This window comes from Triturus cristatus, chromosome 8 (assembly GCF_964204655.1).
Source record: "Triturus cristatus chromosome 8, aTriCri1.1, whole genome shotgun sequence".
In the NCBI taxonomy this organism is placed as follows: Eukaryota; Metazoa; Chordata; class Amphibia; order Caudata; family Salamandridae; genus Triturus; species Triturus cristatus.
The window spans coordinates 1,434,580,596-1,434,599,966 of record NC_140591.1 but is presented as its reverse complement, the minus strand read 5'-3'; the positions used below and the strand labels follow the sequence as shown (position 1 = coordinate 1,434,599,966).

The window sequence follows — 19,371 nt, the reverse complement described above, 5'->3', positions numbered from 1 at the left end:
CGTGACATTCTCCTAAGGTGGTTAGGGTTGCGTAGGTGGTACTTACCTGATACCAGTAGTTACTGGTTGTGTGCTATATATGTTATTTTTAGTGCTACAGTGATTGTATGTGCTATGTTCTAAAGTATTATTCTTATGTTCTAAGTGCTAATTTCTACCAAGTGCTAATTCCTGACAGTGGTCCATGTGGCCCTGTCCCCTGTGTATATATAATCCCTTGTAAATTCTGCCCGTGCCTGTTGGCACATTGTAAAGTGTGTGTTTTTATCTAATGTGTTTTGGTAATACAAAGGCTATTTTTATATAATACCTTGTGTGGAGTTTCTGTTGTGGTGGGCCTTGGGTGTTGTTGCTGGGTGCGCGCGCAAACGCTTTACACATCGCCTCAGGGATAAGCCTGTCTGCTCGTGCCAAGCTACCAAGGGGGTGAGCCGGGGTTATCTTTGGCGTGTACCTTCCTTGCCCTGACTAGAGTGGTGGTTTCTGCCTGGCTTTGGCGCAAGCCCTAGCCAACCAGAAATCCCATTTCTAACACCAAGCAAGATCGTATATTTGTAGGAAGTGTAATAAAAAAGGTCAGCTGGCTAGGTTGTGCCACAGTAATCAAAAGAAACCTTATGTTAGCAGTGATGCTAATGACAGTAAACAAGAGAGTGTGAAGAAAATTGTATTTCAGATTCATGATGGCAGCGAGATCAATCAGATCAAATATCCCCAATGTGATGTCAAATTGAATGGTAAAGTGATTAAGATGTACGCAGATTCGTGTTCACCGTTTACTCTACTTAATGTGTCTGATTTCAATGAAATGAACATTGGTCAAGAGAAAGAATTACAGGTTGCTGATATTTCACCAAGCAGTTACACGAAAGACTCAATTCCTATAAAAGGGATGATGAAAACCCTAATCTCTTTTAAGGACCGTTCCACTACAGGGAACATTTATGTTGTGGAGGAAGGGTCCAATCTGCTGGGTTGGCAGCATCAAAAAGAATTAGGAATAAGATTAGACCCTAACAACCCAGAGCAAGTGCTGGTCGTAGACCAGGATGTGTCAGGAAGAGAAATTTGTAAGAAATTCCCTGAAGTATTTACTGAAGAGTTAGGACTTCTCAAACATTATCAGCATCGCATTAAACTCAAACATAACGCTAAGCCTAAGGTACATAAAACTAGACCAATACCACACCTCATGTGGGAACCATTAAAGAAAGAGTTAACTAAATTACAGAACTTAGGGATAATATGTCCCATAGATTGCTCTGAATGGGTTGCCCCCATTGTAATTGCCCGTAAGGCCCATGGATAGGACATCAGATTATGCATTGATCTTAGAGACCTAAATGACAGCATAATAGTTGAGAGGCACCCATTACCCCGCATACACGAAATACTCAGTACGATGGGCAAAGCTACTTGCTTTAGTGTTCTAGATCTATCAATGGCATACCACCAGGTAGAGTTACACCCGGATTCGAGAGAACTTACGGCTTTCACCACCCCTTTGGGCACATTCATGTTCTGCAGAATGCCTTTTGGGTTAGCGTCTGCGGCTGCAGTATTTCAGAAAATCATGCAGCACGCACTGGAAGGTATACCCAATACTTTATGCTTCCAGGACGATGTCCTAATTTATGGTGCTACCACAGTAGAGCATGATAAGAACTTATTTCAAGTACTTACTAAATTTAAGGAGGCTGGTCTTACACTCAAGGAAGAAAAGTGTAAAATAGGGGTGAGCACAGTTGACTACCTGGGACATACTATCAACAAAGAGGGTTTTAAACCTAAAATGTGCTTAGTGGAAGCAGTGAAGAATGCTCCTGCCCCTACTAACAAACAAGAACTCCTGTCTTTCTTAGGATTAGCAGAGTATATGGCAAAATATGTGAAAAATTTTGCAGATCTCACCAGCAATATCAGAGATCTAACTAAGAGTAACACACAATTTAAGTGGCAGGAGGAACACCAAAATGATTTTGAGAAATTGAAGGCAGCTATTCTCTCCACTCCATACCTGTGCAACTTTGATCCCAATAGGAGGACTATAATCACTACAGATGCTAGTAACAAAGGTCTTGGTGCTACTCTATCACAAGTAATTGACGGTAAGGAACGCATAGTTGCGTTTGCTTCACGCGTGCTTACCAAACCTGAAAAGAACTACTCCGCAATAGAAAAGGAGGCCCTATTATGCTTCTGGGCCATTAAACACTTTAAATTCTATTTATGGGGTATAAAATTTACTGTGCGCACTGACCACAAACCTCTTATTTTTATGTTCAACCCAAAAGGGACTCACAACAGCACCCCAAGAGTGGCAAGGTGGGTGTTAGGATTAGAGGGCTTCTGTTTCAAGGTAGAATATGTTGAAGGAGAACACAATTTGGTTGCTGACTTCCTTTCAAGAGCACCTTTAAATGTGGAAGAACAATTTGGGATCACGGAATACCCCATCCTGGAAATACACTCATCCACTATAAACTCTGAGGAGTGGTGCACTTTGCAGGAACAAGACATGATCCTTACACAATTAAAGAATTACGCATTACAGGGGTGGCCAGACACATGTGATCAACTCAACCAAGAAATTAAGAAATATTGGGAGGTGAGATATGAAATTAATCTACACCAAGACCGAGTTTGGAGAAATGACAAAATTATACCACCATCAGGGATGAGAGAGAAAATCATTGATCTCGTCCATGAAGGACATCTAGGACGTAGTTTGACTAAGTCTAGACTTAGGGAACGTTATTGGTTCCCAGGAATGGATTCATTGGTTGAGAACAAAGTAAAAAATTGCAGTGTGTGCGCGAACAGTGACAAGTCCAAGGCTACTTCCAAAGCGCCGTTATCCCCAGTATCTATACCTTGCAAACCATGGGACAAGCTAGCCTTAGATATGATAGGTCCCATCAACAGGAAAGGTGTGAGCAAAAGATTTGCATTTGTGTTAACTGATTATCACTCCCATTGGGTGGTTATTAAGATGGTTAATCAAACTAATACTGAAACACTCATAAATTTCTTGAGGGATACTTTTGCATCTGAAGGAACCCCATCAACCATTGTAACTGACAATGGAGTGCAATTCACTTCTACAGCTATGTCGTCCTTTCTGTCTAAGTTAGGGATCACACAGCATAAGACAGCTCTTTATTGTCCCAGGGCGAACGGCATGGTTGAAAGAGTCAACAGAATGATCAAGGAGCATATTCAACTTGCTTGTCATAATCAATTGTCAGTGGAATTGGTGTTACAAGAAATGTTATGGGCATACCATACCACTCCCAATCAAGTTACGGGCATATCCCCATTTTCTTCTCTTAGAGGGAGGAAACCTGGAACCAAATTCTTCCCTAATTGGATAGGTGGGGGAGAATCTGTTGAATATGATGAGGAAGAGAGGAGTAGGAAAGTTGTTTCCAACCAGACCAAATACAAACAGTACTATGATACCAAGAAGGGTACTAAGGAACAGAAGTGGGATATTGGTGACTGGGTGTCTGTTAAAAAACCCACTCGCAGTGGGGAGAGGGAATCGAAATTTTCTGAAACTATGAAGATTATAGAAGTTAGGCAGAATACCGTCATCCTTGAAAATGGCCAATGCTGGAGTATGGACAGACTATCCAGCTCTTCTGTTCCTATCTCGTAACACCATATATGTTTCTTTTCCTTTCAGTAGCCTGTGTTTTATAACGTATTAATGATATTGTATTATAACTGCCTTTACCTTGCTTACGTTTACAAGCCCAAGGTGATGTTCCAGTTCCTCTTCTTTAAGGGGAAAGATGTGTTATAATTATGTCCCTTTTCCTACACTTAGTCCTTTCCTTTTTACCTCTCTCCTCCTTTGGAATCTTCCTCCTTTCCTTCCCCCCCTGCTCCCTGTCCTCCGTTGGTACTTCCCTTCTGTTGGCCGAGAGGCTGCTTTAGAATGTTGGTAACGTTCCTAGTGAAGGACACTAGAGACGACCTGTGGAATGCTGTGGAGGTGGAATAAAGAGGATCTTACTTACTTCAGTGTTCTGTCCTCCTTTCAACAGCTACGCAAACAAATGATGGATGGAATGCTGAATAAATCATACATTTACCCCCAGTCAAGAGATCTTGGTTGAATCTATCGTTCTTCTGCTTACCATGCCACCACAGTTTAGACCCAGCCATATACAAATCAGTCTTGACCCTGTGCCTCATGGTAACAGTCCAGACCGAACTGCCAAGCCAGGTCCTCCCTGGGCCGGAATCAAGCATCCTGTGACCGGTTTCTGGTTTTCACCCCTCTTCAGCCAGGCTAGCTTGAATCCAGTGGCACAGGGAGCAAGTGACCCACGTCTGGGCATAACCATCCCACCTAGGGTGAAAAGTGCTACGCAAACAAATGATGGACGGAATGTTCTGCATTCTGTCCATCAATTGTTCTTTTTGCATTTGTCACACCGAGTGGGACGGGTATGGGACGGGTATGCCCAGACGTGGGTACTGTGCTCTCCATGCCACCAGAGTCAAGCTATCCTGGCTGAATAGGGGTGAAACCCCGAAACCGGTCCTAGGATGCCTTTTTTCCAGTCCAGGAAGAACCTGGCCTGGCAGTTCGGGCTGGACTGTTCCCATTGGGCGCAGGGTCAAGACCGATTTGCATATGGCTCTGTCCAAACTGGAATGGCATGTTGAGCAAAAAAACGATGGCTTTAGGCCCAGATCTCTGTACTGGGGTGAATGTATGACATTGTTCTGCATTCTGTCCCTCAACTGTTGTTTTTGCGAGTAGGTAATGCAGCAGGTGGGTAATCATCTGCAATATATAATGATCAGGTTGCCGATCACAGATGAGAACAGTTTAAAAAAAGGTCACTTCTTCAGGGCCCGCCATCATGATCTTGAACACAGAATGGAAGGCGACTTAACTAGACGCACTGAAAATTATGCATCAACTCCCACTGCTGTTCTCAGGTGGAGAGAGGATCGCTATTATGCGCACCAACGGAGTGCTGAGGGAAACTTATAGTAGCTACTGGAGGTCATGGAGGCAGCAAACTGTATTCAGGTGAGTGACATCAAGTTAAAATTTAAGATCTGGCTCCATCTGGAGCACTCGGTAGTATGTGGAGAGGAGCAGCATCAAAGCTACGTCATATCGCTCTTCAGCTCATTCTCTGTGAAGGGGAGTAACAGGGTTCAGCAGCCATCTTGTCCGCACTAAAGCCATACCCCCTCTCCAACACATCTTGTTCAAGTCCTCTAGTAACTCTTGGAAGACAGTCCGATACCATCAAGACCCATTACTGACTTGGTGTGCCCTTAAAGTCCTAACCTTACTGATTAGTCAAACCCTTCACTGAACCAACGTAAAAGAGGTAGAGGTCTCTCTCAGGGTTGCTTCTATAAGACAAGACAGAGGCACAACCTCTTTTGATGATCTTCTTTGATTGGCTTCCTCCCCTGAATGGGAAAATGTGTGCATCTTTCAAAAAAGCCAAAATAAGAGAACATTGACTTTTATACATTGAGAAGACTAGGGAGAAATAACTTTATGTTGAAATTATTAACAAACTACCTGTAACTTTGTATGAAATACTTTAAAGTTGAAAAACACCCTCCGGGAACTGTAGAACTCCTTTACTCATGGCTTGGTCTACTGTGACACAGGTTTTCTAAGCAGTGGTCAGGGTCATGGGATTGTGCCATTTATAGCTCTCAGTTTACCAGGAGTACTCTGAATTAAGGCCTCTACTGGCTACTTCAACTTGACATTTTTGAGTCATACCCGTGCCTGTCTGGTCCGAACCAAGAAGGGTTAATCAAGCTACTCTCCTCGAAGTCACCCGAATTGTGCTACTGATTCACTCAAACGCGTATTCAGAATCTAGTGGCAATTTGGACAAATCTTTAGCATATGTAAGAGGGTGACTCCTGCCCACACCTTCTCCAGGCCAAGGATGTAGGGATTGTGTAAGTAATATGCGCTCTGGATGAGTAAAAGTAACTGCAATATAGTTTGTGGAAGGTAATCGCTTTGCTGTTAGACTTTGTGATTCCTAGCTAAAATGTATTTCACTGCCTGTATTTTAAGATGGACATCCAGATCTTATTTGCTGGGTTATTAGATGTCCATATTTCCCCTAAATAAGGTGTGTTTTAGACCAATGCCTTGTACACATTTGTTAATGATTTCGTACTTTCTGAGAAACAGTGTCAAATATAGATACAGTTGCATTCTGCGGGATTGTGTGAGGTGTGTTCCATGCTTTGTTTTCCCGCTGCCCCCCGCTTCCACTTCCTGTCAAGAACTGCTTTAGACACTGTCCATTGTCCCCCGTCCTGGGAAGCGCACGCTGCTATTTTGGACTCTCATTGCCTTGAGTGTGTTTTGTATTTAATTAAAAATGAAACTGTTTTTGATTGCTCTTGGCCTATGGCCACGGCCTGTCGCATCTACCTATGGACTGCCGGGAGCCTCGCCTCTGGTTCATTTGACTGTGTGGCGTTGCATTGCGGGCCCTCGGGCTCTGTAGCGGCCGGCCTTGGTGGTTGTAGGCCCTTGTATGTATTTTATTGTATAATAAAGGTTTCTTTAAAAAAAATATATATATATAGATACAGTTCAAGAAGCCTTTAAATTTGTGGGTCTACTGGAAATCAGTGTAGGGTCTGGATACACCACCAGATTACAGTATTGCATTTACCGTACAGAAGCTAATTTCAATATTTCCAAAACATGTGTTTCATTGTATGTAGACACTATTGTCTCATTGTGCAATGCTGATGGATAGTACTTATTACACTATTTGTAGTTTTTGCCAATGGACTAGAATGGCGTTCCAGTTTGGAAACTATGGCACCTGACATTACCATTCCATTCAGTCTGTGGAAGGGCTTTCTGGGTAAGTTTGCAAATTTCATCTTAAAGCGTTTTCATATCTTCCTATATGTCCTGCCTTTTTTGACAGAGTAGTGGTTCACGTGACATTTTGGGATTCTCAGACCCCTGTTGACTCAAGTCTTTGTGCAACATTGTTAGTTTAAATTTAACTGTGGTTCACAGCATAGAAATGTTTTTATTAGCCATTCTATTTTATTATAGAAGCAAAATAGGAAGACTGTAGATATATGAACCCACCCATCGCCCTGCACAACCTGTAGCTGTGTGATGGGGAACCCAACCGTTGTCCCATAATACTAGCATCAGTAAAGAAGTGTGGAAAAAGGTATGTTGGACAAAATAAATAGGTCGTCAAACGATCCAATGTCGGAAACATCCAATGACTTATCACCTCAGAAGCACAGGATAGAGGGTGTGAAACACTAAGGTTACAAAGGGGAAAGGAATAAAGGGATTTAAAAACAAAATGTACTAGACCTGGTCCATTCTTCCCTACAGTCCCTGTTCCCTCAAATTTTCTTTAACAACGTTTAATAGTTATATTTTCTCAAAAGTTAGAAAGATAAAACTGTACCTGATAGCTCCATCCTCTGTCTCCGAGATTCACCGTTGCTGCTTGAGATATATTCAGACATTGTGTGTTTCCTGAATAATTGTAGTAAACGTTAATAGCTTGAAAAATATTCTGCAGTAATGCTTTATCATCTAGACTGGGATTGGTCAGAAACTTGCAAACCACCTGCATGAAAAAATACATCCACTTTAAATTTCGCATTATTCTTTGTTATGCTTAAGTTTTTAAAACTAAATGAAATGTAGCAAACAAATAAAAGCATACAAGCAGACAAGTGATTGTATTTGTTCGGAATAATCAAACAAACGGTTTCTTGTGTTTGGGAAAAGCCCCTGAACTCAGTCAGTGCAGAGTTCCCAAAACCATCTACTAAAAATGCAATTTCCCTTTGAAACACGACACAACATACGGTGGACCGCCATGTTGTTCTCCAGTTAACTACTTTTGTGTATCTGTAACATGGGCAAAAAGGTGTTTATGCATGGCGGTCAACCATCAGTTATGTCGTGTTTTGAGTGAGGTCGCAAACATATCGAGCCAGTTTCAGCCACAAACAGTGAATTTTATTTTTTACGATGTACTTAATTTTCAAACTCTGCTGCACATGCCCTTCTTGGGTACGAGTTGTGCATGCGGGCAGTTTACCCCTTCTGGTAGAGGGCATTTTCCTCAGACTGGACCTAATTGAAGAGGTTTACTGCCTAACCCAAATACCCTGGAAGCCTGCACTCCTGGACTCTCCTGACTTTGATGGTCTTCTATCGACATGACTTAACTTCTGAGGATTACTCACGATACAGACCATTTATATCCTGGAATCGTTAAAGGCAGCATCTACACATTCCACTGCTTTTTGTCCTGATGATGATCTTAAATAAAGAATGGTTGAAACTCCGTCGACATATACCGGAAGAGAAATGGATAATTATTGTGTTTTGATATTCTAAAAGTGTATCTAATGAATTTATACCCAATAACCTTGATGTATTCCTTTTTCGACATTGTTACTTTCCTTTTTGTGCTTCACCTTGTGCTGTTTTCTAGATATCACGAGCACTTTGTGTTCACTTTGCACTTCATTTAAGCACTTTTATAATGTATACTGATGCTGTCTCATATGCATTGATATATTCAGACTGAACTACTACAGCTTGACTTCTAATTTTGTGGCTATATCTTTCATTGTGATGTGTTTCCACTGTATTTTATGTATTTTTCAATTCAAGTGAATCCCTCTCGGACAATGTTCCTTGTTACATTACTTTCGCTGTGCACAGCATGGTTAAATGCCTATTCCCTAGTGTGCATGGCCTTCAGCCCACACCAGCTGGGGTTGGATACAGGGCCTGTACTGCACCCAACCCCTGCTTTGCGCATTCTTCGCCTTGTCCATAGGGTATCGGGCGCAGAGCCTAGGCTGTGGCCAGATGCTGTACCTAACCTGTTGGGGGCTTTACTGCACAGTGGAGGTTGGCCGCAGGGTGGGCACAGGCATTATCTGTGTTTGATCCTTCTAAGTAGTGATTTCATTCAACTGGTATTCACTTTTCTGGCTACTGTCCAAGAGGCTATGCAGCAGTTTAAGAACAAAACCAGTCTGAGGTCCATGTGTTTCTGCCAGAGGGACGTGGCATACAGTTCCGGCTGGGCTGTAGCCACCGGAGCAGGACCAAGACTGATCTACAAATGGCTGGTCACTGTTTGGAGTGCATAGTGGGTGAAAATGATGAACTGGAAAACAACATGTGTGACTGGCAGGCGTTGCGATTAACTCAAGGATCTCTTCCATCACTTTGTTGCAGCGGTTTTCGAGAGAGGCACATTCAGTGTCTGGTTTGATGCATGAATTAGAATCTTGGTTACAATAGTTAACAGATGCATATAAGTAACTATATGTTTTGTAAAACTGTAACAAAGGTTGACTTGCAATACACAAACCTTCCAGAATGAAAGGACAAAGACCTCAAGGTTGCACACAATGCCAATATGTTCCAGGAGAACATTAACTGAGGTCCTCATTCAGGTTGAAGAAATCAGGAAGCACTTGTGAAGGAAGGTGCCAAATATGTATTTTTATACAAAACAACACCCAATCCACAGAAAAATGAAAGGCTCTTTGGCACATTTATCCTTGCACATAAGAATCAAAGACATTTACCTAGCTCCAACTACTATCACACCTCACTTTTGATGTAAACGTTGAGCAAACTATACAAAAGTTACACAATCAAACACAAACAAACAAAATCTGGCAGCGGCATTCCCAGAGCGCCATGAAAAGGCATCCAGATTATAGTGTGCAGTAGTAATGGTAAAAAGAACTATACAAATGCCAACAAAATAGCATACATCCACCACTGGGTGAATTGCTTGAAACCAGTACAGACCTTGCTTATCACAGTGAACTAGGATTTCTGGCTACCTCAGTGAACCAGCATTTCTCGAAAAATAAAAAAGGGCAAATGCTTCTCAAAGGAAATCGTCTGGTAGTGTTATGGAACGGATTCCGTGATACTATTCCGCCAGACTTTTTTTGTTGATGCCCTAAATAATGCTAACTCCCCTGGTAGGATAATCCCTTTAATCCTGTCATTAAAAGGTCTCTTCCTATAAAAAGTACTTAAACCTCTTGCATCACCCGGAAAGGTAGCATAAATTATAAGTACCAAAGCAGAGGGATTTTCTGTCGCACATCTGATTAAAAGTTGTCCCTGTTGATTTTTGCAAATATCTGACGAAAAAGCTTTGTTAAGTATGGAAAATGACAGCCTTGTATGAAATTCATAGTGACCTCTGTTCTTCTGCCAATCAGATTGAAGATTAATGTTAGATTCTTTTTGACAATTTTCTCAACAGATCTTGAGTATTCTCTTTCAAAAAGCATTATAAAAAACAATGAAATCAATATGGTAAAATCAGAAACTTCCTTGGTCCCTGCTATGCACGTTGTTTTCATTAATATATGTATGTATATATCTATATGGTATTTCTACAATGCAAACCAAGCTAAAAGGTAGTGGATCACTGTACATGGTCAAAGACAATCACACAGTCAAGTAATAATAGTAGAGAAAACTGGGTTGTGGATGGTTAATGAATTGTGATGTAGTGTTCTTTAAAGAGGTAAGTCTTAGACGCTTTCCTAAATTAGAGCGGCCCTGCTTGGCACAGGGATATTGTTCAAGATCCGGGGTGCATAGATAGAAAAGACCTGCTGTCTTTTTTTTTTTTACACTTATTAGTTTGCAGACTAAGAGAATATGATTGTCATTTGGAGTAAGGTATTCTGACCATCCAGAATGCAAGACTACGAGGGCTTGAACAACAGTTCTGAAGTCGCTTTCTGGAAGAAACGGTTTGGTTTTCTTTAGAGGAGAGAGCTGGTACTAGTTGGTCATTTTTTGGGGCAATGATTTCCTTGAGGGCGAGATTGGCGTCCAGCGTGAATACAAGTGACTTGGCAGTCAGTAAAAGTTGGGAGTCGAAGTCAAGGTTCATGTCATGCAGCCAGCTTTGTACTGTATCTTATTTGTTTTCATTATTTTGTTTGGCAAAGAACATGGATTCTGTCTTGGTTGGGTTTAGGTTCAGGTAGGCACTGGACATCCAGATAGGAATAATGTGCAGGTAGTGTTTGATACGTTTGATGTCTGAAGCAGAGGAGACTTTAAAGTAGAGGTGTGTACCATCAGCATATTGCTGAATCTTGATGCGGTTATCTGTGAGTAGAGGTCATCTAGAGGTTGAAGATGACAGTGGGCAGTATAAAACCATGGGAAATCCACAGGTCATACAGATCTTTTGTGACTTGGACGTACCAATGCAAACACAGTTGTCTGAAAATGTGGGAGAAAAACCAACGAAGGACACTGCCAGCGAATCCTATTCTATCCTGCAGGGTGCATAGGAGGGTGGGATGGTCCACTGTGTTGAAGGCAGCAGACAGATCCAGAAATATAGGAGGGCAGGGTTCATCTTCAACTGTGGCCAAGAGGAGTGTCTACAATGTGTAAGGGTAGTGGTCTCAATGCTGAATTATTCGTGATGATTATAACTGTGGTTGTCATGTTGTAATGTATATTTCCTTTCAGGGTTTTGCATTTAAAAACATGGATAGCCTTGTAGCAGTGAAAGCACTTGCTCCTGCACTTTATATAAATATATCATTTGGTGTGGTGTCTATACCGCACTATGAAGTGCAAGCACATTGTGCCTGTTCAAAACATCTATTTTCACTGCCAGAAAAAGATCACACCGATAAGTGCTGTATTTTATTTTCTTTGTTCACCTTATGTGAAAATGCTCATCAGAACCATGGAGAATTGTTTCTCGATTGCCTTTGGGCTTTGGTAGGAGGAGCTAGGGGGATGGTTTAACTGGTATGTGCTTGAAGATTGTCTAACTATGCCCAAAAGTTTCCAACTCTGACTCCAAACATAGAATGCCTGTTTTGGTTTATGTCCTTGCTCAAACCCACGCACACCAATGCATGTATTCTACTTCTTCACTAGCCATGAATACACTTAGCAGAACTGGGGATTTTGACTTATTGAGGGCTGTGCGCTAAAATTTGTAACTGTTATAATGGCAATCTCAGACTATTCAAAGACACATTTGGTGCAGTACTGCTGTGCTTTGGAGAGCTCTTTAACCTTTTACACAGAAAATATGTTCCCACAACCCTGCTAACTCGAGTAGGGAGAACAATAAAAGAAGATGTGGCCAACGCTGCTAACTGAAGTAAGGAGAACGATAAAAGGAGCTGTGGCCAACCCTGCTAACTGAAGTAAGTAGAACACTAAAAGAAGATGTGGCCAACCCTGCTAACTGAAGCAAGGAGAACAATAAAAGAAGATGTGACCAGCCCTGCTAACTGAAGTAAGGAGAACAATAAAAGAAGATGTGACCAACGCTGCTAACTGAAGTAAGGAGAACAATAAAAGAAGATGTGGCCAACCCTGCTAACTGAAGTAAGGAGAACAATAAAAGAAGATGTGACCAACCCTGCTAACTCAAGTAAGTAGAACACTAAAAGAAGATGTGGCCAACACTGCTAACTGAAGCAAGGAGAACAATGAAAGAAGTTGTGGCCAACCCTGAGAACTCGAGTAAGGAGAACAATAAAAGAAGATGTGACCAATCCTGCTAACTCAAATAAGTAGAACACTAAAAGAAGATGTGGCCAACCCTGCTAACTGAAGCAAGGAGAACAATAAAAGAAGATGTGACCAACCCTGCTAACTGAATTAAGGAGAACAATAAAAGAAGATGTGACCAACGCTGCTAAATCTAGTAAGGAGAACAATAAAAGAAGATGTGGCCAACCCTGCTAACTGAAGTAGGGGGAACAATGAAAGAAGATGTGGCCATCCCTGAGAACTCAAGTAAGAAGAACAATAAAAGAAGATGTGGTTAACCCTGCTAACTGAAATAAGGAGAACAATAAAAGAAGATGTGACCAACCCTGATAACTCAAGTAAGGAGAACAATAAAAGAAGATGTGCCCAACGCTGCTAACTGAAGTAAGGAGAACAATAAAAGAAGATGTGGCCAACCCTGCTAACTGAAGTAAGGAGAACAATAAAAGGAGCTGTGGCCAACCCTGCTAACTGAAGTAAGGAGAACAATAAAAGAAGATGTGGCCAACCCTGCTAACTGAAGTAAGGAGAACAATAAAAGAAGATGTGGCCAACCCTGAGAACTCGAGTAAGGAGAACAACAAAAGAAGATGTGACCAACCCTGCTAACTGAAGCAAGGAGAACATTAAAAGAAGATGTGACCAACCCTGCTAACTGAAGTAAGGAGAACAATAAAAGAAGATGTGACCAACCCTGCTAACTCAAGTAAGGAGAACAATACAAGAAGATGTGGCCAACCCTGCTAACTGATGTGAGGAGAACAATAAAACAAGATGTGGCCAACCCTGCTAACTCAAGTAGGGAGAACAATAAAAGAAGAAGATGTGGCCAACCCTGCTAACTGAAGTAAGGATAACAATTAAAGAAGATGTGACCAACGCTGCTAACTGAAGTAAGGAGAACAATAAAAGAAGATGTGACCAACCCTGCTAGTTAAAGTAAGGAGAACAATAAAAGATATGGCCAACCCTGCTAACTCAGGTAAGGAGAAAAATAAAAGAAGATGTGGCCAACCCTGCTAACTGAAGTAAGGAGAACAATAAAAGAAGATGTGGCCAACCCTGAGAACTTTAGTAAGGAGAACAATAAAAGAAATGTGGCCAACGCTGCTAACTCAAGTAAGTAGAACAATAAAGCAAGATGTGGCCAACCCTGCTAACTGAAGTAAGGAGAACAATAAAAGACGATGTGGCCAACCCTGAGAACTTTAGTAAGGAGAACAATAAAAGAAATGTGGCCAACCTTGCTAAATGAAGTAAGGAGAACAATAAAAGAAGATGTGGACAACCCTGAGAACTCGAGTAAGGAGAACAATAAAAGAAGAGGTGGCCAAGTTGGACTTGAAACACAATGTCTAATATTGAGTTCCCACATAATTGGCCAGTTATCCCGGGCACCCACAGGATATTTAATTTACCATTTTCATGTAGCCCCACACTTAGTCATCGTACGATCCTTGTCAAATTACTGTTATTTATTCTTCTTTTTCAATATATTGTTTTATCTGCCACAGCCCAACTACTAGTGGAGCCACTGATTGATAGTGATCAATGTCAGTGCATGCTCGTGAGTGAATGTGTATTAATATAGGTGTGAGTGAATGTGTACACGCGTGATACGTGCATGGGGTATCTACATGCATCAGGCTTCACTTTCACATTTTTCTTAGGCCTGCTAGTGAGTGCCCCTGTGAACAATGCAGTGGAAGCCTTTTTCAACCCAAGCCTGGATGGATGATTTTTATGTAACTTCTTCTTTTGTCCAAGTGTTTTTTTTGTCAGCTGAGGTGTCTATCCCATGAAAGCCTGCTGACTTTTAATGGGGTCATGTTAGCAAGGACAGTCCTGTGAAACTGTTCCCTCGTATTGTTAATTGTAGCGTCAACAGACAGTCATCCCATTTTATCCTTCCATGGATCGGCTCTGCACCGTGAGGCTTGAATTCTTGGTTCTTGATTTACTGTAACTGCTGTTAATATGTTGTCTTTCCTGTGCTCACTAATTCGCTGATGCACTCATTCACTCAATTATTAATTAGTCAGCACAGTGCTGCATTTATTACTGATGCACGCATTCACCTCTTTTCACTCATTCTTTCCTGCACTCATTGATTCACTGCTGCATTAATTTCTCATGCAAGCTCACTTCCTATACCAAATCATTCAATGCACTACTCATTCACTCCTATGCATGTAAACTAGCGTGTACTCATCCATTCATTCATGTAGACGAACAAATTTACTCCTGTACTTATGGCTGCACTAAAATGAGTACATGGATGACAGAGTCACAAATAAGTCAGCACATTCATCTATACATGCACTCACTCATCCACTGATATTCAGACTAAAATAACTAGTCAATGGAGAAGTACATATAGACCTATAAGGGGAGACCTACTGGCTTTGCCAATGCTGGTTTATGCATGCAACCCGACACACACAATGTACCTACTACCATTCATATCAACCCCTCACTGCCAACACTGTTGTGTCCCTCAGGGGTCCAACATATCTCCTCTCTTATTCAACATCAGCATAACCCCATTACCAGAATAGATTAGATGGTTCAACCTCCCCTGTGCAACTATACAGATAACACACAGAATGGATGACCCAGAAGACCCCGACAGCTACCTCTGTGCCTCAAATACAAGGATGAGGAAAATCCACCTAAAGCTTAACACCACAATGACGGAGATCATGAACGGTTGACAATGCCAAAAATACCAGCCTACTCCCTTTAAGGTCCAAAGACTCAATACCACTACAGCAAAAGAGGTGAGAAACATATGAGTGCCAATGGATTAGGAATAAGGCTCTTAGTATTTCGTTTTTATTTATTTTTTTGCAAATACAGTGAGAAAACAATGTGGTTCCTGACTGTATTTATTTTTTTTAATGGAAAAATACGGAAATTGGGCTTCTTTTGAATGACTCTCCATGCTGTAAATCATGAATTCCAGGCTAACATTAAACAGACTCACCGCCTGGAATGTTAAAAAAAGGGATGAAATTTCCTTAAATAATTGCAAATTTATACATATATTGATAGTGTAATACTTAGATTTTTATGGGGGTGTTTCATTTTGTTATATTCAACTGCTTAATGTGCTAAAACCGAACAGGCACAGATTGCACATTAATTGGTTAAATATATGTGGAAATAAACAAGTCACAGCTTTATTTATTCACAAAATAAATATGGATAAATACGGATAAGATGGCAAAAAAATAAACCTGGATAAATACAGACGAAATATTCAAAAAAATAAATGCCATATAACCGAGAGCCCACATTTCCTTGAAGAGCACCTTCTGCACAAAGAAAGCAATTTAACGCACCTTCCCATACCTTGAATATCAACAAAAGCTACAGTCTATATTCACACAAGAAATCTCCAAGCTCAACGTTGCCAATATCCTATAACACAGTGCCCCTAGTTTGATCTTACACAACATATAATAAATCCAAAACCTTGCGGAAGACTTCTCCACCTCCACCCAGAGAACGCATGACACCAGTACTGTGAGCACTCCGCTGGCTACCTGTTGCTAGACGAGCCATGTTCAAGGCACTCTGCATCACCCACAGCACCTCCTTAGGAAAAGGACCAGTTTACATGCAAAATTAAATTCAAGCAATAATAACACACAACGCGCCGCATTATATACAAGGTGCATTTTCATTGTTTGCGCCGGGCACACCTTTAAACAAGCATTTGGAATGCAATAGGTCTCGCAATTACACGAGTTAAAGCTATTGGCATTGTAAATGACAATGCCTTTTATTTATGTTTTTAAAACGAAAACAAAAATAAAAGGCATTGTTATTTGCAATGTCAATAGCTCAAACTCACGTAAATGCGAGACTTATTGCATTGCAAATGCTTGTTTTTTAAATGTCGTGGTGGGGATTTCATTTGAAAACACGTGGATAGCAATGACCAGACATTTGAGGGCCTCTCTGTACGATCGTTTGCCTCAATGTCCATTAAAAGCAAAGAAACCGGTGGAACCGTAAAAACTGACTTTAAGCACAAGCAAAGACTTTAATGGCAAAAAGCGATTAGAAGATGAGATCAGAACTACAGCATTTTCTGACGGCACACGTGTATTGAATGTTTCCTTAATCGCGTATGGGGATAAACTAACACCTCACCAGACTCCCGTCCCGCCCCAAATTGCCGCAAGCGCGGTGCATCAAGGGGACATGGCGCAGTTTCCTGTCATGGGAATTTAGGGGCAGATTTACAATCCCCTTGCGCCACTTTTACGTCACTTTTCCCATGTTAAAAGTGACGCAAAAGTGGCACAAGGGGCTTGTAAAGCTGCCCCTTGGTTGCTGCTGGGGTTTGTCGCATTTTAGGAACAGGGTTTTGTTAGTGGATGTGAGCTTCGAGCGCGCACCGATTAATATGTTTTTCCCCCATGTGGACCAATCCCCCCCTCCCCCCGCCACTCATGTTTCACGTCATGAAATCTGCACAGGGAAAGGAGCTTTTGAAAGCGGCTCGTCCCTCTCACCTCTCGGAATCACGTTTCAGTGGCAAACACGTTTGTTGTCAAATCAGGATTACCCTATTTGTTGTGATCAGAAAACGGACACCAACATCAAGCAGTGTGCAATTTACAGCTGGCAGCCGAAAATACAACAATTACCCCCAGGAATGTCAAATATCGCCATCACCAATCTGTGTCCATTGCCAACAATTCGCTTCAGGGGCGCTGCTGTCAATGGTGCAACAGGTGCAGTGGCGCCAGGGCATGAGCTGCCACTGAAACCTGATTGTTGCCCTATTATACTAAGCGACAATTGGCCAGGGGTCCATATTCCTTGCTTGCACAAGAAAAAATGGGGCTAACAGGTTGTGCTCCAAACTTATTTTGTGTACATTACATGAAGGTTTGCTACACAGATTTGTAACCTTGCTTCACATATGTCGTAGAAGCCAAGAAAAACTAGGCTTGGCCGTACGGGCATCAGGCGTTTCCCCCAATAAAAGTGTTGCGATAACTCCAGTGAAAAATGTACCTGTCGGGGAGAGATGGGAGTTTTGTCTGGTGGAAGTTATGACTCATCTAAGATAGTGCAGACAGGGGCGTAACACAGGCCCAGCAGGCTCCACGCTCCAGGAGCACCCTCAGCGGAGCCAGCAAGCACTACAGATCCGTCGGGTTATTTGATAATTAAAAAAAGGCTCAGCACAACACCATCGTTCGTTGCACCAGCACCTCACTGTGGCCTCTTCATATCGGTGCGCGGCGCGCGGATGTCTCCATGTCCGCGGCTGCGCTGTCTTCAGTCATGCGCATCGCGCAATTAGAAGTGCACGTGACAGCGCGTTGCACTGGTGTGGCCACCAAGGGAGAAATGTGTGTCTTCTTGCACCATGGTTTGCTGCGCGGGTGGGTTGGAAGAGAGGCTGGCACTCCACTCTTGCCCTGTGAGCTATCATTCCTAAAGCGCCGAGAGGGGAGGGAGATGCTAGAGCCACGGCCGAGAGAGGTGAGTGCCCTTCCACGAGAAATTTCCATGTTTTTTCAATTTTTTTATTTCGTGGTGGGGATTTAATTTGAAAACACGTGGATAGCAATGACCAGACATTTGATGGCCTCTCTGTGCGATCGTTTGCCTCAATGTCCATGAGCTAAGCTGCGGTGAGTGAGTCTTCAGGACCGAGTGCGGGGAAGAGGGGGGTGGGTGATGGAGATCAGAGGAGGGATCATCATGGTCAGACGGGGACAGAACATGGCCCCAGATAAATGTGCCCCCATAGGCGAATCCAATTTTTAACAAGCGCGTGCCCCGGTCTGTCTCCCTTGAGAGGCATCTCGGTGGTGAGGTGTGTGCGCGCGCGGGGTCGGCAGCGGCGGGGTGTTTGCGCACGCGTCTCAGAAGCGCGTCCACAGACTCCGATCACTGCGCGTGCCCCGGTCTGTCTCCCTTGAGAGGCATCTGGGCAACAATAGTTCTCGTTGGCGGCAGCGCTTCGCGCTGCAACGCCAGCAAGACCTAAAAAGTGAGCCCGGTGCAAACAATGAAAATGCGCCCTATTACAATGAATGCACTGCACCAAGGGCAGCCGCGAAGGTGCGCTGCCCCTAGGGCAGCGCACTCAGTTGAAAAATGGAACGGCTGCTTTACAGCCGTTCTGTGTTTTCACAGTGCAGACGGCAACCAACCTGCACTTTTGAAGGGGATTAGAGATTCCCTTGCAGCCGGGTGCAGTCAGTGACAGCGGCAAGGGGATGTCTGGGGGGTCCATGGGACCCCTTTTCCCCCTGCCAGAGGGCTGCCATCAGGGGCGCACTGACAGTGACCTACCTTTTAGGTGGCACACTGTCAGTGCGCCACCTGAAGGCTTCTTTGCCTATGCGCCCGCGTCTGTAATACGGTGCGGGCGCAGAGGCAAATGGATTCCCTCATTTGCATGGGGCACACCCCGAGCAAATGAGGGAATGCAGACCGCAGACAGCGCTGGCACTTTATGTGCGCCAGCGCTATTGGTATAACAGAAGGGGCCACACAAGTGTCTGTGCCCCCTTCTGTAATAATGAAGTGCCCTGGGGGCGCGCACTTTCTGTAATACGGAGCCGGGAGGTTTGCACCACATCTCGTGGAATCCCTATAGCCTGACGCCCGGGACATATTGTTTGGGGTCAAGGGCAACAAGTTTTCATGTGTAGTTTGTCCTTGGGACAAGTAGCGCCAACCCCATACTGCACAAACCCTTTGGCTGCCATTTTACAGGACCACATTATGGATCA

At 42.8% G+C, this 19,371-nt stretch overlaps 1 protein-coding gene across 1 annotated transcript in view; it reads right to left on the bottom strand.

Annotated features, from left to right (window-relative positions):
• PRCP (prolylcarboxypeptidase) overlaps positions 1 to 19,371 on the bottom strand; it is a 299,660-nt gene that overhangs the window by 38,363 nt on the left and 241,926 nt on the right. The window contains exon 7 of the mRNA XM_085623236.1: positions 7,464 to 7,628. Coding sequence (XP_085479362.1) covers positions 7,464 to 7,628 — 165 coding nt within the window. The remainder of the gene's footprint in view (positions 1 to 7,463; positions 7,629 to 19,371) is intronic.